Source organism: Humulus lupulus, chromosome 6 (genome assembly GCF_963169125.1).
Source record: "Humulus lupulus chromosome 6, drHumLupu1.1, whole genome shotgun sequence".
NCBI lineage: Eukaryota > Viridiplantae > Streptophyta > Magnoliopsida > Rosales > Cannabaceae > Humulus > Humulus lupulus.
The window spans coordinates 217,022,694-217,045,632 of NC_084798.1; the positions used below are offsets into that span (position 1 = coordinate 217,022,694).

General features: G+C 27.7%; 2 protein-coding genes across 2 annotated transcripts; both read left to right on the forward strand.

Annotated features, from left to right (window-relative positions):
- The first annotated feature begins 957 nt into the window (after positions 1-957).
- LOC133783295 (putative disease resistance RPP13-like protein 1) lies at positions 958-2,552 on the forward strand. The gene has a single exon (XM_062222874.1). The coding sequence runs from the start codon at positions 1,074-1,076 to the stop codon at positions 2,328-2,330; it is 1,257 nt and encodes a 418-aa protein (XP_062078858.1). The 5' UTR covers positions 958-1,073; the 3' UTR covers positions 2,331-2,552.
- A 2,177-nt stretch (positions 2,553-4,729) lies between these two features.
- Positions 4,730-9,172, forward strand: LOC133783296 (receptor-like protein 43). The gene is made up of 2 exons (XM_062222875.1): positions 4,730-8,416; positions 8,870-9,172. Exon 1 carries the CDS (start codon positions 4,830-4,832, stop codon positions 8,409-8,411), a length of 3,582 nt encoding a protein of 1,193 aa, XP_062078859.1. The 5' UTR covers positions 4,730-4,829; the 3' UTR covers positions 8,412-8,416; positions 8,870-9,172.
- The last annotated feature ends 13,767 nt before the right edge of the window (positions 9,173-22,939 follow it).

Below are 22,939 nucleotides of genomic sequence, written 5' to 3' on the forward strand. Positions count from 1 at the left end.
TTGAGGGATTTGAAACCTCAAAATGTTTTCAGCCATTCGATTGGATTTTAAATTTGTGTTTTGGCATCCAATGATTGGAATTTGCCTAGTTAGGGGTAAATAGTAAATGACAAACTGGTAACAAGCTGATTATTAATTTTTTTTTTGCACCATTTTTCATTATAAAATAATATAAATAGTTGTTGGTAAAGTAAAGAATTGTATACTTACACTCTCGAGTCTCAATTGCATTTGAAGTTGAAGAAGGTCCAAAACTCAGTTAGAATAACACAACCGTCAACTCTTAATAACCTCTTTGTCAAACAAAACATCAAACACTTGGTACTCAAAAAGAAAAAAGTCCTGCGAAGGTATTTTTTCTTTTCTTTTCTTGTTTTTTCTTTATTAAATTTCTGTGCTCTGTTACATTTCTGTTTCAGTCTCTATATATATATATATATATAATTTGATTTCTGATTTCTAATTTGATATAACTAATGGAGCAGCATAAAAGTAACAGTGTCTGAAATTAACTTAATCCTTTCATGTTTATGGCTATGGCTATGGCTCTCTTTTACTAGGCTACTCATGCTAGCAGTTTTTCATTATATTGTTTTTGGTGATAAGCTTTGTTAGTTAGACTGGTCTCCTAATTTGAATGAATACCACCATTCACTGAAGGCAGCGATATGAAAAAGAATAAGAATTGTTTTTGGGTTCATAATTTATAAATAATATATATATACGCTTCTGAAGATAGTTATCAATAACTATACTAGCTCTTACGTCAACTTAGTTAGATACAAATATTCAATATAGGTAAGCTTGATTACCAACCAATCAAGTTTTTTCTTTTTTTCTTGGGAAACTTCTTGAAACCATAGCTAATTGGCACCATTCAAAAGAAAGAAAAAAGGAAAAGCAATTGCCGTTTAATCTTATCATGAATATGCACCACTCATTTATAAACTTTTCCAAACACGTAAACTGTTACCAATACCACTTTGGTTCTAACCTTCTTACCATACACTTGTTCTTTTTCTCTCTTCTTTCATCTCTGAAAGTTTTCTTCTCCACATCCAAAAACTGAAACCATGGCTGACTTACTGGTGGGAGGAGCTCTTCTCTCTGGTTTCATCAATGTCCTCTTTCATAGACTAGCTTCTAAAGAGGTCCTCAACTTCATTAGAGGAAAGAAAGTTATTCCTAAGTTGCTTAAAGAGTTGGAGATTACATTGATGTCTGCTAATGTACTGCTGAACGATGCCGAGGACAAGCAACTTGGAGACAACAATGTGAAGAAGTGGCTTGAAGATCTTAAAGAAGTACTTTATAGAGCTGATCATATGGTGGACAAGATTAACACTAAAGCTTTGCAACTCAGGATGGAGAAAGACGAACGCAAAAGGGCAAAAAGTAAGTTCACAAACCTTATTCCAAACATGTTTAGTTCGTTTGACAATGCTGTGAAATCTGAATTAGCAGATATCCTCGGTACATTAAACCATCTTTTAGCTCAGACAAAATTCCTTGGTTTGAAAAAAGTTGACCAAAGAACAACATTACATAGATTACCTGCTCCTTTGCTGGAAGATTCAGAGGTTTTTGGAAGAGATGATGATAAGGAGGCTATCATTAAGATATTGTTGTGTGATGATGTTGGAGACCATAAGATATCTGTTATTCCAATAGTAGGGATGGGTGGTCTTGGCAAAACTACTCTTGCTCAGCTTGTTTACAATGATAGCAATGTCCAAGAACATTTTGACTTGAAAGCTTGGGTCACAGTTTCAGAAGAATTTGATGTTTTTAAAATAACTAAACTTATTTTGGAGACAATCACTTCTAGTGGGTGTGGAATTACAGATCTATATCAACTTCAGAATGAATTAAAGAAGGTTTTGACTGGGAAGAAATTTCTTTTTGTTCATGATGATGTTTGGAACGAAAAATATGAGTTGTGGGACTCTTTGAAAAGTTCTTTTCAATCTGGCGCACTTGGAAGTAAAATTATTGTGACTACGCGTAGTAATGTTGTTGCAATGAAGATGAAGACCGGAAATGTTCAACCATACGAACTTAAAGAAATATCTAATGATGATTGTTGGAAGCTGTTTGTAAAACATGTCATTGATAATACATGCATAAATGATTTCCGTCAAGACTTGCAAGAAATTGGAAAGCAAATTATTGAAAAGTGCAAGGGCCATCCTTTAGCTGTAAAATCAATGGCTGGTCTATTACGATCTATGTCAACTTGCGAGGAGTGGACACATGTATTGCAAAGTGGTGTATGGGAATTGCCCAACTCTCGCGATATTGGAATTTCATATAGTCAAGTCCTTTTGTGACCAATTTTTTTTACAGATTTTCATATAGTCAACTCTTTTCATCAAAGATGTATAGGAGTGGCGTACTATTTAGTTTGTGATTGCTATTATTATTGCTCCTGTTTTAGATGATTATGCTGCTGCTCTTGAGAAAAGTTATACTAGAATGAGAACTGTTCTTGTTAACAGATGACAATGTTTAATTCTTCAGTGATCATTTTTTATCATTTGATTATTGCCTTTGATCTTTGTTTTGATACCTTTTTTTAAAAACCTTTATTTCATGTCAAAATATGAAAATAGAGAGAAAAATGCAGCATGCAATGTAGTGTTGAATTAAGTAAATGTATCCATATATCTCAGGTAAAAACTATGTACGTATGTACATACACATATCTATCATATAAACCATGTATGTATATATGTATCTTATAATAATTGCATGCATTTTGAAAACATAACTGTCAACTCTAAATCGTCTCAAGTATATGTGTGTTCTTTGGTATGTGCATTTTGAACTATATATATAGTTATGTATATATTGTTTTCTTCTCTTTATGTTATAAATTATTCTCTATTCCTCTTCTCTTCACAATATGTGAGTACATCAAATGTATTCTTTTTTCATAACTAATAGACTTAATAGTTAGTTAGTGCTCTGAATATGAAGTTCTGAAGGTTCCTATATGTGCAACTTTTCTTGGCAACTTCTAGGAAATATCGCAATTTAATTGACAGTTTTCAAAAGGAGAAATTATGAGTTAGTCAATGAAGAAAAAGAAAAGTCTCTTGCCAGTAGGCTCTCGTTCATTTATTAATCCATAGATTATTTAAGTGTGTTGGGCCCATGAATAAGACTTAATTAGTTCATTTTAAAGTGATCAAATATATATTTTTTTCTTGACAGCTGAGCTTAACTAATAGACTTAATAGTTAGTTAGTACTCTGAATATGAAGTTCTGAAGGCTCTTATATGTGCAACTTTTAGGAAATATCGCAAATTAATTGGCAGTTTTCAAAAGAAGAAATTATGAGTTAGTCAATGGAGAAAAGTTTGTTGTCAGTAGGCTCTTGTTCATTTATTAATTCATAGACTATTTAAGTGTGTTGAACTCATGAATAAGGCTTAATTAGTTCATTTTAAAGTGACGAAGCGAGAAATTATTTTCAATGAGGGTTTGGTAATTAATTTTTTTTTAAATTGATTGGTTTTATTGATTATTTTATGTTTTTTAATGAATAATAATTAAATATTTGAATGTGTTAGATCAATTATTGAGTGAGCCTTATCTTCTTTACTCAATTCATGGATTTGAAACTCAAGGTTACTTTTGCAATGCTTGAACACGTGAGCTAGTAGAAGAGTCAAAGTCAGAATTACCACTACCCAACCCAGTTTTAAAACTTTACACTATGATTTTTTTTAAAACTGCAATATCATAATATTTTTCTTTAGGCAGGTATTAAATGTGATATTTCATATTCATTCAAACATTTTCTCGGTACTTTTTATTTAAGGTTGAAAAAAAGTGCAAAGAAGACCTATATTTATAGTAGAGCCAAGTGCAATTTTTTTAAAAAGAAAACTAAAAATTATATTTATTAAATTTGAGTATAGGCTAGAGCCTATAGACATCACTTTGTGGCTCCGACCCTTTTTAAAATAGTGTGAAAGCTGAACTAGATGAGATCCTTAATTGGTTCATTAAACCATCTTTTAACTAAAACAGAGAATATTAATTCTATGGTTTTGAAAAAGTTAACCAAAGAGCAACATTTTATAGATCACATGTTCGTTATTATACTGGAAGATTTAGAGGATTTTGGAAGACATGATGATAAAGAGGCTATTCCAAAGATATCTTTATGTGGTGATTTTAATTGTTTATTTTTTTTATGATTTTGTTATTTCTCCTTCTTTATCATGTAGTAATATATACATTTTGTATCTTTTTTTGTTTCGTAATAACTTGGATTGAGTTTTAATGCTCAGTGACCACTTAATATTTGAGATGAATCGTATTTGTGTGATGTGCGTGATTAAAGAGAAATGTGTGACTGTGTGATTTGAGTTTTAAAGCTCAGTGACCACTTAATGCATTCTAAATCTTTTTTTATAATTTCGGTTAAGTTTGGAACGTGTGAAATGGCGGAAGACTAAAGACTAGTCCAACTTCCAAGTGTCATGTCAACATAAAGATTTGACATGTTATTATCTATATTTAACATTTATAAGACTTTTCTTGCAAACACTTATTTATTACTTTACCAATATATTGGACATTCTTTCCTTGTTGTGTATATGTGTATGCCTCCATCAACTAAATAAAAGAATAATTAAATGAAAGTCGATATACGTAGTTAGAATTGAAAGGTTGAAAACTTTTCGGCCTTCTGAGTCTACTTCCAAAATTGCGTGTATTTTGTGCTAAAATAAATGAAAAGAAAAAGCATTTATGAAATGCAGGTATTTAAAATCTACTCATCTTTTACAACTTAATTTCACAACTCTCACAAACAATGGAAAATCGTTTGCTCTTCTTCATCATGTTTAGCTTCATCATGATCTTCATCACATGTTGCTCTGTGACAGCAGAACAAGCTCTGAATGCATCTTTCACTTCCTCTGGAGTGAGATGCCTCCCCCACATAAGCTCTGCTTTGTGGCAACTAAAGCAAGAGTTTGTATTTAAAAAGCCCAATTACACTGATCATCATTATTATTATTCTCCAATTCCATCCAATGAGACCCTTTCTTACCCGAAGATGAGGTTTTGGAAGGAAGGAAAGGACTGCTGTGAGTGGGATGGTGTCACGTGTAGCAGCAAAACAGGACAAGTAATAGGGCTCGATCTGAAATTAAGTTGGCTTCATGGGCCTTTGAGTTCCAATAGCAGCTTCTTCAGATTAAGTCAACTTCACTGGCTCAACCTTGCCTACAACAACTTCACTCTTTCCAATATTCCATCAAGCTTTGCTCAGCTTTCGAGGTTAACCTATCTCAACCTCTCTTACTCCTTTTTTTCTGGTCAAGTCCCTTCTGAAATCGCTTTGTTGTCCAATTTGATTTCTCTCGATCTCTCTTCTAATATTCGCTACAATTATGATCACTACGGTTATTATAAAGGTGAGATTAGCCTTTTATATAGTCCAATGGTGACATTTGCTCAAAACATGACAAAATTAAGAGAACTTCATCTGAACAGTGTGAATCTTTCTTCACTACTACCCGAATCTATGGCTAACCTATCCTCCTTGACATCTCTATCTCTTAGTGATTGCTATTTGTATGGTGAATTTTTGCAAAACATTTTTCATCTACCTAATATTCAAGTCATCGATGTGTCATCCAATCTAAACCTCAATGGAATATTACCATATTCCATTGGCAATCTTAGGTTCTTAAGTGTTTTAGATCTCTCATACTGTAATTTTTCAGGGACCATTCCATCTTCAGTTAAGAATATATCACATCTCTCAAGTCTTGACCTAAGTTCCAACAACTTTGATGGTCAACTTCCACCAGCTTTGTTCATAATGCATTCCCTACAGTATCTAAGGCTTGACTATAATCACTTTAATGGCCCTCTAACCATTCCATCTTCAACTAAGAGTTTATCACGTCTTTCATATCTTCACCTAAGGCATAACAATTTTGATGGTCAACTTCCATCAGTTTTGTTCATAATGCCTTCCTTACAATCTCTAAGTCTTTCTTCTAATCAGTTTACAGGCCCTCTAACCATTCCATCTTCAGTTAATAATTTATCACGTCTTTCATCGCTTGAATTAAGTTCCAACAATTTTGATGGTCAACTTCCACCAACTTTGTTCACAATGCCTTCCTTACAATCTCTAAGTCTTTGGTATAATCAGTTTACAGGCCCTCTAACCATTCCATCTTCTGTTAAGAATATGTCACATCTCTCAAGTCTTGACCTAAGTTACAACAATTTTGATGGTCAACTTCCACCAGCTTTGTTCATAATGCCTTCCTTACAATCTCTAAGTGTTTCTTCTAATCAGTTTACAGGCCCTCTAACCATTCCATCTTCAGTTAATAATTTATCACGTCTTTCATCGCTTGAATTAAGTTCCAACAATTTTGATGGTCAACTTCCACCAGCTTTGTTCATAATGCCTTCCCTACAGTATCTAAGGCTTGACAATAATCACTTTAATGGCCCTCTAACCATCCCAAATGTCTCGTTATCGTCCCAATTGACAAACCTTATTTTGGATGGGAATAAGCTAACTGGAAAAATTCCAAGGTCAATTTTTGAAATGCGAAAACTTGAAGATCTGGGCCTTGGCGACAATAACTTAAGTGGCATTATAGAGATGAGCATGTTCTCAAAGTTGAGTCAGCTTCGAAGTCTTTCTCTTTCACGTAATAGTCTAGTTGTAATGGAAAACACAACAACAAATTCCACTCTAATCTTCAAACTTAATTATTTGGGTTTGGCTTCATGCAACATTGAAGAATTTCCCAAGTTCCTAAAAACCCAAAATGAGCTACAAGAATTGGATCTTTCCAACAACAAAATTGAAGGCAAGATCCCCAAATGGTTCTTCACTATAGGGGCAAAGACCTTGGGGACTTTAAATTTGTCTACAAATTTCATCACCGGTTGGGAACAAGTGCCGAAAGTGCTTCCGTGGAAAGCGTTGTGGACTCTTGACTTAAGCCACAACATGTTTCGAGACACATTACCAGCTCCACCATTTTCTGTAAGGTGGTTTGACATTTCGAATAACAACGTTAGTGGGAAAATTCATCCATTGTTCTGTAACTTGACTAATTTGGAATATCTCGATATGTCCAATAACAACTTAAGCGGTGAGATTCTTCCATGTTTGGGTTCCATTAGCTCCCTTGATCAGTTGATATTGTCTAGGAACAAATTTGAGGGAACTATCCCATCATCTTTTGGGTATCTGACTTCGCTTCGTCTTTTGGACCTCTCTAAGAATAGGCTCTCTGGTAGAATTCCTCGAGTGGGAAACAACTCATCGTTCTGCAATTTAAGAGATCTTATTGTTCTCGATGTCTCGAACAATCAATTAAGCGGCTCTATTCCACAATGCTTGGGAAGTTTCAGCCATGCTCTTCAAGCGTTGATTATGAAAGAGAACAATTTTAGTGGAGAAATGCCTCAGACACTTCTGGATGGAAGCAGTCTAATTACTCTCGACCTCAGTCATAATCAATTAGAAGGAATGGTTCCACAATCTTTAACCAAATGCAGTGCATTGGAAATTCTAAATCTCGGATACAATCGACTATCTGGCACATTCCCTTTTTGGTTACAAAATTTGGCAAGTTTGCAAGTTCTTGTGCTGCGTTCCAACAAATTTCACGGTCCAATATGGGATCCCAAGAAGTTTATGGGCTTTGAGAAACTACTGATTGTCGACCTCTCTTTCAATAAGTTCAATGGAACATTGTCATCAGATTACTTTGCCAATTGGAGTGCCATTAATACACACAATAATAGTGTCAATAAGTCAAAGCCAGAGTACATCGATGACGACAAGTATTATCTTCTCGAGTCTGTAACTGTGACTAATAAAGGCTTTGAAATGGAATATGTCAGGATCTTAACCATCTTCACTTGTATCGATCTCTCAAACAATAATTTTTACAGCGAAATTCCAAAATCTGTTGGGGATCTTCAATCATTAATTGTGCTGAATCTATCGAGTAACAATTTTGAAGGCCACATTCCACAATCGATTGGGAATCTGAAAGAAATTGAATCATTGGATCTCTCAAACAACAAGCTCTCTGGAAGAATACCTCAGGAATTGGCAGCTCTCACATTTCTTGCGTATCTCAACCTTAGTAATAACCAACTTACGGGGCCGATACCACAACGGACACAGATTAGTACATTTCTGAATTCTTCATTTTATGGAAATGAAGAATTATGTGGCTTTCCATTATCAAAGGAATGTGGTAGCAGAGATGAGTCTCCAAGTACACTTGTACATGAATCTGAATTTGAGAGTGGTTTTGGGTGGAAAGCAGTGCTTGTGGGATATGGATGTGGCTTTCTTGGTGGACTGTTGGGTGGACATCTCTTCATTTCGAAGATATAAATCAGGTAACTAACTTATTATGTTTATGTTATTGAGATGACAAATTATAATTACTCATCTTTTCATAATGTTTAGTGTAGTTCACTTTTATTATTATTTTTAATGTTTATGATACAAATAAATATATAACTATATTAAAACAATACATAATTATATAAACCAAATATTAAAGAAAAAATTATAGAAGAGTATAGATTTGTATGTTATTTGATCACTTGGTGGACTGTTGCTGGTTTTATTATTTGAGACTCCAAATAGATTTGGTATAAAGTCATCAAAAAATAGTTTTGCATTTGCAGAAGACTAATCAAGGAAAATCAATGTCTCATGTCTAAATTCGTCTCTTTTTTTCCATTGTTTTTGCTTTTGCTGATTTTCTTATAGAGATTTTCTTTTTAGTATTTTGTTGAAGCATACTAATTAAAATTAGAATTACTGATTTCTTATGCATGATGCAGAGTGAATGAAGGGAGTTTCACATGGGAATGATGAGAGAATATTGTGACATACATATATACTTGTATATATATCAGCTTTGTTTAATTTGATTGATCTGACTCTTTGTTGCCATTATTATGTTAGAGTGTTTAATTTGTGAGAATGTCAGTGTTGCAATTAATCTTTCTCTTTTGTTTATCTATGTTAAAGTATGTAGCTTCCTTTTATTGCAGCAAATATTATTCCTTTTACTAAATTATTTTTAGTACTTTTTTTGTTTAAGAATTCTGATTAATAGATTTGGTGATTTGCTATATGCATTATTCACTCAAAGCCCATATCAACTATACTGATCTTCACCTAGCTACTTTTATATGCACATATATACATATATGTATGTGTGTTTACTCATGTATCTATTATATAAATTCTTGACTATAAATTTGTCAACAAACACACAAAACCAAAGAGAAACAGAATAGGAAGAAGAAAAAAAGGCAAAGTAGTTCCTTGGTTCCAAGTCTAATCCAATAAGAAGATCAAGTGTACACCCTCAAACACTCTCCAAAGAACACAATGAGCACTCAATTTCAAACTCAAAGAACCACCAGAGTTAACCCAGCAGAACTCACTAAAACACTCCTGTTTTCACTCACTAGAACACGTGCATATATCACCCAACCACAACCATCTCTTCTTGTCATTAAACACCCACTTGTTAATGGAAATGAATTACTCTTTCAAAGTAGTCCTAAAATGATTCAGAGTTGCCAACTCCATTCACAAAATGAATTTGAAACCTTCCATGCTAGCTTTCGTGTTATATTGTTTGTTATTCCTACTTTTCTTCTTTGGATCCACCTCATCCCAAAGTCATCTTCATTGTCATGTGTTTGGTTGCATAAGTCAGACACAGACAACCACCATGTGCTTGTATTATTCTCTTGAACTTCTTCAGAAGAGTGAGTATCAGCTACACCCTCCATGTACTCTTCTTCCTCCATAACAAAGCCATCAACATTTGGTTCATCTTCACCATCTGGTTCAGCAACTTCATGATAATTTTCTTTGTCATATACTGGAGGAAACTCAGGATCATCATTGTTATATATTGGGGCAACTCAGGGCTTTATCGATGGCTAAATCTTCAAATAGATGGCACCCATCAGCCACATCTGGTTCAATGATGCAGTTGTGTTGAGTCAAGTCTTGTAACACATGTGTTACATAAAGTGATACAGAAATAAGGTCAATAGTAATGAGATAAGAAAAAAGACAAAGCACACTGCCCAATCCATTCAGAGACTCCCTCACAAACTTACAACAAACCATATTCAAATAGACTTAAGAATTTCACATGCATTATAGTCAAACTTGAAGACTCACTTTTTAATACAAATTCTAATTGTGGCAACAACTGGTAACTACTACCCATTATACCAAATGCATAATACAAAGTTGCATATAATCTCAACAACCAAAAAAACCATATATATACTATTTCAAAACATTTCACTCCGTCCTCTAGTATTGAAGCTTTGATTTTTTTTCTTTTTTTTTTCAAATGATATTTTTTTTCTACTCTGTATTTCAATTTTTTTTTCCGATTGTAGGGATTTCAAACGTTTTATCACCTTTTTTAATTTATTCAAAAAATAATTTTTTTCCTAATAAACAAATATTTTAATTAAAATAAGTGTAATACACAAGACTCCAACATGGAAGTCACATGTCATCAAACACTTTCCATCTCAGGCCCATTAGTACGAGTAGGAACGAAAATCACCTTTTAAAAATATCAGTGATATTTACCGTGAATACAAAAATTTGGTATAAAAGTACAATATTTGAAGTCAATAAGTCATTATTTCGAGTCTTTGGTGATGGGACAATTCAACTATTGCTCAATAATGATTGTTGGATATCATCCGTAGTCGTAGACAAGTCAGATTTAAGTTAATTTAAAAAATAAAAGAGTTCCCATTGACGTCTTTCAAAGCCTATAAGTTTCTCTCCTTTAGCTTCATCATCATCATCATGTGGTGCTTCGTTACAACACCACAACATATAAATCAGATATTTTAAACTATTGTGCAATTTATTATTAATATATATATATATAAATCAGATATTTTTTATAACTAATTTAAAAAAGATATTTTAAATAATAATTTAAAAATCAAATTATATATACATCTTATTATATAAATCTTAATTAATTATAATTTTATTTTAAATGAGATATTTTTTTATAAATAATTTAAATAAGATATTTAAAAAAAATTAAAAATCTAGGAATTAACCAAATATGTTTAAAGTTAACGGAATATGTTAAAGTTAATATTAAAAATCATTAAACCTGATTTTGTTAGATGCACTTTTTTATAAATAAATAATAGTGTTTATTATTTAAACAAAAAATTCCACACTTTTCATTAGATGTAGCATAATATATATAAAGATATATTTAAAGAAAAAAGAGAGAGATTTAAAGAAACAACAAATAAAAAATAAAAATAAAACGACAAAAGGTTGCAATAGAGCATGCAAGGTGGGCTTAAAATTATTTGAAGTTTGGTGTGGTGTGGCGCATTATTCTTACCAAACCCAGACTAATCAAAACACCTTCAAAACTTAAACATTAGGGGAGTTTCTCATAAAAATAAACATAGTTTCTATATTTATAGAAAGAAAAAAAAATTGTATAAAATTTAGTAAGTTTTGAAAAAAAAAATGTTTAAAATATGGTAATTTCATATAATATAAAAAATTAATTACCATAATCATAAATACACAACTCTTTCTTTTCTCATTTCTTCCTCTCTTCTCTCTCATTTGATTCTCTTATCTCACCCATTCGCCGGCAATGCTATCTCCACCCCGACAACGACGCACCTCTGCCCCCACCCTTGATGACGACGTACCTCCCCCTCTAGTTCTTCTTCTTATCTCTCCCATTTGGTTCTCTCATCTCAGCCATTCGTCGGCAATGCTACCTCCGCCCCCGCCCCTGATGACGACGTACCTCCCCCTCTAGTTCTTCTTCTTCTTCTTCTTCTTCTTCAGATCTAGTTTTATTTTTATTTTTTTTGTTCTTATTCTTCTTTTTCACATCTGGTTTCGTCATTTCAAATCTGTTTTTGCACTTCATATTTTTTTTTCCTTCTAAACCTAACTGTAACCGAATACAGTCACGATCTGTTATGATTTCTGGATTTTTTTTTTCCAGAATTGTATAAGTAACCGGGTACAATGACGTCTGATTCTTCTTATTCATAACTGATATTTGTTTAGATCTAGTTGTAACTAGTTACAATAACGAATAATTTAGATTTAATTTTCTTTCCAGATCTAGATAAGTAACTAGTTACCGTCGTAATTTTTTTTTCAGATCTGATTTTTTTTTCAAACCTAGCTGCGACCAGTTACGATTATGATCATTTTAGATTTTTTGTTTGGATCCCATTTGTTTTTAGGTTTGGCTAGGTAACCAGCTACCATCGCAACTAGTTTTTTTTCAAACCTAATTATAACTAGTTACCTTCTCAATGAAGTTAGTTTATATTTTTCATATAAGTTTTCTTTCTCCAAATCTCACTAAGTAACCAGTTACAATTCAACTGGTATTTTGATAATAGTACATTACTAAAAAATCAAAATTATTTTTATAGTTGTAACCAGTTACTACAACACCACTTAATAAATAAAACAGATTTTTAAAGAAATAACTAGTTACCACACATCACTAAAAAATTGACAATGGCAAATGATCTACCACAAAAAAAATATCAAAAATTTCCTGATAATGGTAACTAGTTATAGCGGAGAAAATGTTGATTGAAGTTAATAAAAAAGAAAACAAAATGTTTTTCAATGTCTGAAAAAAAAAAATTAAAACTAATACCTACAATTACTGAAATACCCTCCCAAAAATTCAAAATTAGCCAAAATAATCTTATCTCTTCTATATAATAAGTGTGTAGATAACGGAAATTCTTAGTTTTAACGGTTTTTTATTTTTTTAATGTTAACTTTAATAGAATATTCTTATATTTAACGGTAGTTTGTAAATTCTTAAACTTAAATAAAATAAAATTAAAAAATTAAAATAGGATGTTTTTTAGATATTTTACAATGATAATTATTTAAAAATAATAAATAATTAAACAAATTAAAATATGATATTTTTCAGATATTTTACAATGATAGTTATTTTAAAATAATAAATAATTAAACAAATTAAAAAATAATAATATTTTTGAGATATTTTACAATGATAATTATTTAAAAATAATAAAATCATACATTTTATAAATTAAATAAAATTTAATTAAACTTAAACTCACTTTATTATAATAATATCATATTAAACATATAACATAATTTACAGTAAATTAGCAACAAATTGTTTTTTTTTTTAGAAAACTAGCAAGAAACTTAAATTTAAAATCCACTTATAATATTTAATATTACATTAAATATATAATATATAATCTCTTGTTGTAACTCACAAATTCAAATACTAGAACAAACATAAACTTAAAGAAAAATAAATAAATTATTTAATTAAAATAGGATATTTATTTCAAAATTTATATAACATTAATTTAAATTTAATAAATTCTATAAATAAAACTAAGTAAACGTGCATATTACACGTTGCTTGTATATAGTATAATTAAATATGATAAAACTAATAATTATTATACCAATATGAAAAAAAAAATCTCATAAAAAAAGTAAGAAAACATAAAATAATATATAAAATGCACACACAAAAAAATGTCATATTTAATGTAAATTCCTCTAAACATTATCATGCTATTTGATTATTTTTATTTTAACTAATAACAATAATAGTTTAAATAATAAATAAATCACGTCCATGTTATTTGAAATTTTATATTTAAATCTGAATAAATATTTAAAAAAATATTATCGTGTTATCATAAAATTTATATTTAAATTAAAAGATCTCAATCATATCACATAATTAATTAGTTAGGTTATACCTACGTATTAAATATCTACAATTTAGTTGGATATATTTATCACTTATTTTATTATTATTATTATTTAAAAAAATTAAAAAATACTTAATTAATTTTAAATGCTAATCTTCCTAGTCACACAACTCTATATAAACATAACTAAGACTACACAAGTTTTCATCAAGTTCTCATTCCTTTTCAAAACAAAAAAAAAAGTGAGTGAGTGAGTTTAGAGCTTTTGTTAACATGAGGAGTTTTTCAATTTTTGTGCTTTCTTTTTCTCTTATATTGTCATTGAGCTTTTGTAGTGCACAACCTCTTGATGGTGTCAACAAAACTCACGCGAGATGCGGAGAGTTACAACAATTACAATCATGCACGTTCAACATATTTAGTTTTCTCATTCAAAAGCAGCCTATCAACTCTACATGTTGCGATACTATTCTCAACGTCGCCAATAAATGTTCAGGTGATCGAATGCCTATTTGGTTACTCAAAAGCCAAAAATATTGCACTATTGCAAATATTACTAAATCGACACCACCACCTCCACAGACATTGAAACAAAATTCATCTTCACTGAACTTTACATCTCCTATCGTTGGTGGTTTCAAGCAAAATTGCTTACATGAACTACGTCGATTAACACCTTGCATTGGTGACATAAAGGCATACATGAGGACAAATAGTTCGATCAATTCTACATGTTGCACCACAATTCTCGATGTGGGCAACCAGTGCCATTGGGGTTCATGGCTATTATGGTTTGCACGAAGCCAAGACTACTGCAAAAACCACAAGAATTGAGATAGTTTATAATTTTTTTCTTAATTCTTTTGCTTTTATGTTTTTTAGTTTTATTGTTTATTTTTGTTTTCTTTTACGATTTTTTATACGTTAGATTATATGCTTTTATTGTTTTTTTTATATTTAGTTTTTCGACGTTAATATTACTGGTTGTTTTTATTAGTGAATATAATTATTTATTATTTTAGAATTACATGTGCTTTAATAATTCAATAACTAATTCATGATTGGTCATAATCTTGTTGTTGAGTTTCTAATAAGTTTAAACTCGTTTTCAAGGTATTGAGTTTCTAATTAAATTACCAAAATTTTGATAATATTGATACCAAACATAAACAGTTTTAACTACACAAAATATTTAATTCAATTGACCAATATATATACACAAAACAACTCAATTTCCACTAAATAATAATGGCTTAATTCTGGATTTGAAAACGATTTTTTAAATTTGAAAATTAAAAACACATAATTCTAATTTTTAAATCGTACAATTTAATATTTCAAAACTATTGCTACAAAAAAAAAAATCAAAAGTATTGTTTTCAAAATAACAAATAATTAGTTAGTTTCTAAAATTTTATCTATTAAAAACATAATTATCTTTGCAAGTCCAAAATCACATTAACATAAACCACTTAAATGACTATTTTTTTTTTTAATTAAGAGAGATTTGAACTTGTGAGCTCCTATGTCTACAAGTAAACATATCTATATTAAATTAAAATTTAAGATTTTTTTTTTCACAATTAAGCAAGCCTTGAAAATAATCAAGTGTTAAAATTCTCATTTTAAATCCAAAAAAATAAGGGATAATCATAGATTGAGAGCTCCAATATATGAAACCTTTTTTTAGTAACTTCTTATATTCATTCATTCAAGAATCACAACACAAAATCCCAAAGTTATTGGAAGGAACTTAGAAACTCAAACATCAATAATGATTTTCACAATGTTTAGTGTAACTATTTATAGGCTAGTTCTAGCTAATTAAACACATAAGCCAATTAAATAAAATATTCTATTGACTCCTAGAGTATGTAATTAATGATCTGTGTTTCTACATTTCTTAAGGATTCTATGAAAAAAAAAGCTATGTTGATGTCCAAAAAAATTGTACTTTTTAATTTTCACTAATTATGATAGGGTATGATTTTTATTGTAATAGTACAATCCTAACCATTCATCAATGATGGTACGCTATGATTATATTCATTTATCGTAATCGTACACTTTAGATGAATAGTCAAGATCGAATCATACGTCCCTATAATCAAAAAAATATTAATATGACACTAATATATCTCTTCTATATAATAAGTGTGTAGATAATGAAATTTTTTTGTTTTAACGGTTTTATATTTTTTTAGTATTAACTTTAACGAAATATTTTTATATTTAACAGAAAATTTGTCTATGTAACTGTAGTTTATAAATACTTAAACTTAAATAAAATAAAATAATTAATTAAAAAAAATTAAAATATGATATTTTTGAGATATTTTACAATGATAATTATTTAATAATAATAAATAATTAAACAAATTAAAATAAAATATTTTTCAGATATTTTACAATGATAATTATTTTAAAATAATAAACAATTAAACAAATTAAAATATGATACTTTTTAGATATTTTACAATAATAATTATTTAAAAATAATAAAATCATATGTTTTATAAATTAAATAAAATTTAATTATACTTAAAATCACTTATTATAATAATATCATATTAAATATATAATATAATCTTCTGTGAATTAACAATAAATTACTTTTAAAAAAACTAGCAAGAAACTTAAATATAAAATCTACATATAATATTTAATATTACATTAAACATATAATATATAATCTCTTGTTGTCACTCCCAAATTCAAAAAATAAAACAAACATAAACTTAAACAAAAATAAATAATTTATTTAATTAAAATAGAATATTTATTTGAAATTTATATGACATTAATATAAATTTAATAAAAATAATTAATAAATTCTATAAATAAAGCTAAGTAAACGTGCATATTGCGTTGCTTGTATGTAGTATATCTCTTCTAAATAATAATTGTTAATTTTAACGGAATATTCTTATATTTAATGGTAGTTTGTAAACTCTTAAACTTAAATAAAATAAAATAAATAATTAAACAAATTAAAATGAGATATTTTTGAGATATTTTATAATGATAATTATTTAAAAATAATAAATATTTAAATAAATTAAAATAATATATTTTCAAATATTTCACCATGATAATTATTTTAAAATAATAAATAATTAAACAAATTAAAATATCATATTTTTCATATATTTTACCATGATAATTATTTATAAATAATAAATAATTAAACAAATTAAAATATAATATTTTTGATATATTTTACAATGATAATTATTTAAAAATAATAAAATTTTTATAACTTAAATAAAATTTAATTAAACTTAAACTCATTTATTAGAATAACATTATATTAACATATAATATAATCTACTATGAATTAGCAGCAACTTGTTTTTTTTTTAAACTAGCAAGAAACTTAAATTTATAATCCACGTATAGTATTTAATATTATATTAAACATATAATATATAATATCTTGTTATCACTCCTAAATTCAAAAACTAGAACAAACATAAACTTAAACAAAAATAAATAAATTATTTAATTAAAATAGAATATTTATTTCAAAATTTATATGACATTAATATAAATTTAACAAAAATTATTAATAAATTCTATAAATAAAACTAAGCATATTGCTCTATTTTCAATTTCCCTTTGTAAAGAAAGTAAGATTTTTTTTAGGTGATGTATTAAAATAAATATAGGGGATTTTTCATAAATATGACTTTCATGTCATTAATGTGCAAAATATAGGCTTATATTTTTCTTAATTTGTATGGGAAAATTTATTAAAGAAAAAAATAAAATATGGAATACAATTAGTAACTAACTAAATATGAAAAACTTAATTAAGAGTAAAACTATGGCATAAACCAACTTTTATACAAAAATATGAAACTAAACCCATAAAAAGTGAAAATTCTTAAAAAAGCCATAAAATAACTTTTTTTTTAAATAATATTTTTGCAAACTTTATTAAAAAAAATCTTATAAAATGTAATTTTCTCGTAAATATATTTGTTAGTGAAGTTAAAAAAAAAATTGCTTTTCTTTTTTTCCTTCCTATGAGTTTCTTAATTTAAAGTATATATTAGTGTATATTATCTTAACAAAAAAATCCCACACTTTGTATTAGATGTATCATAATATATATAGATAAATAAAATAAGTAGAGATATCAATAAAATACAAAACAAAAACAAAAACAAACAAACAAACAACAAAGCTTGCTATTGATCATTCATGGTGGGCTTAACATTATTTTAAGTTTGGTGTGGTTCGGCCCATGATCGCTACCAGGCCCAGCATCTCTAACACAGACTACTCAAAACTCAAACATTGTCATGCTATTTGAAATTTCGAATTATTAAATTTGAATTAGTTGATGATAATAATAATAATTTAAATATTAAATGAATCAAGTCTGTTATTTGAAATTTATATTTAAATTTTAATAAATATTTTTAAAAAAAATATTATCATAAAATTTAAATTTAAATTAAAATATCCCAATCAGATTTATGAATTATTAATTAATATAAAAAATGTTAGACCATCACATAATTAAGTAGGTTATGCTTACATATTAAATATCTACCAATTAGTTCGTTATATTTCTCACTTATTTTATTATTATTATTTAAAAAAATATATACTTCATTATTTTAAATACTAATTTTCTAAATCACACAACTCTATATAAACATAACTAAGACTACACAAGTTTCATCAAGTTCTCGTTCCTTTTAAAAGAAAAAAAAAGTGAGTGAGTGAGTTTAGAGTTTTTGTTAACATGAGGAGTTTTTCAATTATTGTGCTTTCTTTTTCACTTATATTTTCATCGAGCTTTTGTAGTGCACAAACTCTTGGTGATGTCAACAAAACTCACGCGAGATGTGGAGAGTTACAACAATTACAACCATGCACGGCCAACATATTTAGTTTTCTCATTCAAAAGCAGCCTATCAACTCTACATGTTGCGATACTATTCTCAACATCGCCAATGAATGTTCAGGCAATCGAATGCCTATTTGGTTTCTCAAAAGCCAAAAGTATTGCACTATTGTAAATATTGCTAAATCGACACCACCACCTCCACAGACACTGAAACAAAATTCATCTTCGCTGAACTTTACATCTCCAATCGTTGGTGGTTTCAAGAAAAATTGTTTACATGAATTACGTCGCTTAACACCTTGTATTGGTGATATAAAGGCATATATGAGGACAAATAGTTCGATCAACTCTACATGTTGCACCACAATTCTCGATGTAGGCAACCAGTGCCATTGGGGTTCATGGCCATTATGGTTTGCACGAAGCCAAGACTACTGCAAAAAGCACTAGGGGTGTTCATATCCATCAAAGGATTTAACTAGTTTAGTTTTTTTTTTTAATCGTTTGCTTCTATGTTTCCTTAGTTTAATTTTTCATTTTTGTTCTTCTTTTAGGGGTTTTCTATATGTTAGATGTTTTGTGTTTTTTACTTCAATGTTTAGTTTTTCGAGTTAAACATTAATGGATTATTTTAGTTAGTGAATAAAATTATTTTTTATTTTAGCTTATATATGTTTCAATAATTCAATGATTATTTTGAGGTATTAAATAATTAAAACAAATAATTATAATTCTTAAATCATACAATTTTAAATTATTATTTTCAAAATAAAAAAGCAAGTTAAACAACTATATTTTTTTATAAGTATATTACCACTAAGCTATGTCTATAGGCACTAATTAAACAACTCAACTCATATGCTACAACCAAACATATATTCCACATAATTTAAAAAAAAAATCAACATACATAATAAAACTTAAAACTTAAAAGTTAGGTATTTACTTTTTAGCCATAATAGATCACACTAAATTCTATACCTAAGTTTTAATCTACTTGGTTACTAAGTTCTCCTAGTAACCAAGTAGATTATAAATTTCTGTTTCCTTAAAACATACAATATTTCATGGCAGATTCTTATAAAACGAATGTTGTGTTCTTTAGTTTAGCTTAATGAAGTTCCAATTCAAACCCCATTTTCATATGCAATCTAGTGTCATAAACTCTTCCACATTTGAGCCTGTAAGTAATTTCTAATTTTATGCTTATGTTTAACTTTATAATGTAGTTTAGTGACATAACATTGTACTTAGAATCGTACACTTTAAATGAATAGTCAAGATCGAATCCTACCTATAATAAAAAATATATTAATATGCTTAAAACAATTCTAGAGCACACCAATATATATATATAGAGAGGCTATTTTCAATTTCCCTTTGTAAAGAAAGTGATATTTATTTTAGATGATGTATTAAAATAAATATATGAGATTTTTCATAAATATAGATTTTATGTTATTAATTTGCAAAAATATACGTTTATATTTTTCCTAGAAAAATTTATTAAAGAAAAAAACAAAGTATGAGAACACAAATGCTAACTAACTAAATATGAAAAACTTAATTAAGATTAAAAATATGGCCTAAATCAATTTTTATAAAAAAAATATGGGAAACTAAACTCATAAAAAAATTATTAAAAAATGTCTTAGAATAACTTTTTTTTTTTTTTAAAAACAATATTTTTGCAAACTTTATTAAAAAATTCATATAAAATATAATTTCCTCATAAATAAATATATGTCAGTGAAATTAAAAAAAATAAAAAATTTCTTTTCTTTTTTTCCTTCTTATGAGTTTTCTTAATTTAAAGTATATATTAGTGTATATTATCTTAACAAAAAAATCCCACACACATAATATGTCTTTTATATAATAAGTGCGTAGATAATGAAAATATTTGATTTTAATGGTTTTCTATTTATTTTAATGTTAACTTTAACGGAATATTTTTATATTTAACGGTGATTTGTAAACACTTAACTTCAATAAAATAAAATAAATAATTAAAAAAATAAAATATGATATTTTTGAGATATTTTACAATGATAATTATTTAAAAATAATAAATAATTAAACAAATTAAAATATGATATTTTTGAGATATTTTATAATGATAATTATTTTAAAATAATAAATAATTAAACAAATTAAAATATGATATTTTTTAGATATTTTACAATAATAATTATTTAAAAATAATAAATAATTAAACAAATTAAAATATCATATTTTTTAATATTAACTTTAACGGAATATTCATATTTTTAACGGTGGTTTGCAAACACTTAAATTTAAATGAAATAAAATAAATAATTAAACAAATTAAAATTTGATAATTTTTAGATATTTTACAATGGTAATTATTTAAAAATAATAAAATCATATGTTTTATAACTTAAATAAAATTTAATTAAACTTAAACTCACTTATTAAAATAATATCATATTAAATATATAGTATAATCTATTGTGAATTAGCAACAAATTATTTTTTTAAACTAGCAAAAAAATTAAATTTAAAATCCACCTATAATATTTAATATTACATTAAACATAGAATATATAATCTATTGTTATCACTTTCAAATTCAAAAATTAGAACAAATATAAACTTAAATAAAAATAAATAAATCATTTAATTAAAATAGGATATTGATTTAAAATATATATATTTAATAAAAATAATTAATAAATTAGATAAATAAAACTAAGTAAAAGTGCAAGTTTATATCTAGCATAAATATATATATATATAAAATAAGCAGAGATTTAAAGAAACAACAAATAAAAAACACAAACGACAAAGTTTGCTATTGATCATTCATGGTGGGCTAATCAAAACTCAAACATTGTCATGCCATTTGAAATTTTGAATTATAAAATTTGAATTAATTGATGATAATAATAATAATTTAAATATTAAATGAATTACGTCTGTTATTTGGAATTTATATTTAAATTTTAATAAATATTTTAAAAAATATATTATCATAAAATTTAAATTTAAATTAAAATTAAAATATCCCAATCAGATTTATGAATTATTAATTAATATAAAAAATGTTAGACCATCACATAATTAAGTAGGTTATGCTTACATATTAAATATCTACCAATTACTTCGGTATATTTATCACTTATTTTATTATTATTATTTAAAAATATATATACTTCCCTATTTAAATGCTAATATTTGTAGCACACAACTCTTTATAAACATAACTAAGACTACAAAAGTTTTCATTCCTTTTAAAAGAAAAAAAAAAGTGAGGAGTGAGTTTAGAGCTTTTGTTAACATGAGGAGTTTTTTAATTTTTGTGCTTTCTCTTATAATGTCATTGAGCCTTTGTGGTGCACAACCTCTAAGTGGTGTCAACAAAACTCACGCCAGATGCGAAGAGTTACAACAATTACAACCATGCACGCCTAACATATTTAATTTTCTCATTCAAAAGCAGCCTATCAACTCTACATGTTGTGATACTATTCTCAACGTCGCTAATGAATGTTCAGGTGATCGAATGCCTATTTGGTTTCTCAAAAGCCAAAAATATTGCACTATTGCAAATATTACTAAATCGACACCACCACCCCCACAGACACTGAAACAAAATTCATCTTCGCTGAACTTTACATCTCCAATCGTTGGTGGTTTCAAGCAAAATTGTTTACATGAACTACGACGCTTAACACCTTGTATTGGTGATATAAAGGCATATATGAGGACAAATAGTTCGATCAACTCTACGTGTTGCACGACAATTCTCGATGTAGGCAACCAGTGCCATTGGGGTTCATGGCCATTATGGTTTGCACGAAGCCAAGACTACTGCAAAAAGCACTAGGGGTGTTCATCTCCATCAAAGTATTTAACTAGTTTAGTTTTTTTTTTTAATCGTTTGCTTCTATGTTTCCTTAGTTTTATTTTTCATTTTTGTTCTTCTTTTAGGGGTTTTCTATATGTTTAGATGTTTTGTGTTTTTTTGCTTCAATGTTTAGTTTTTCGAGTTAAACATTAATGGATTATTTTAGTTAGTGAATAAAATTATTTTTTATTTTAGACTTATATATGTTTCAATAATTCAATGATTATTTTGTGATAGGTGATAACTCGATTTCAAGGTATTGAATAATTAAAAATACATAATTCTAATTTTAAAATTATTATTTTCAAAATAAAAAGCTTGTCAAACAAATATTTTTTTTCATATGAAAAAGGACTTTGGAACTTTTTTTATAAGTATATTACCACTAAATAAT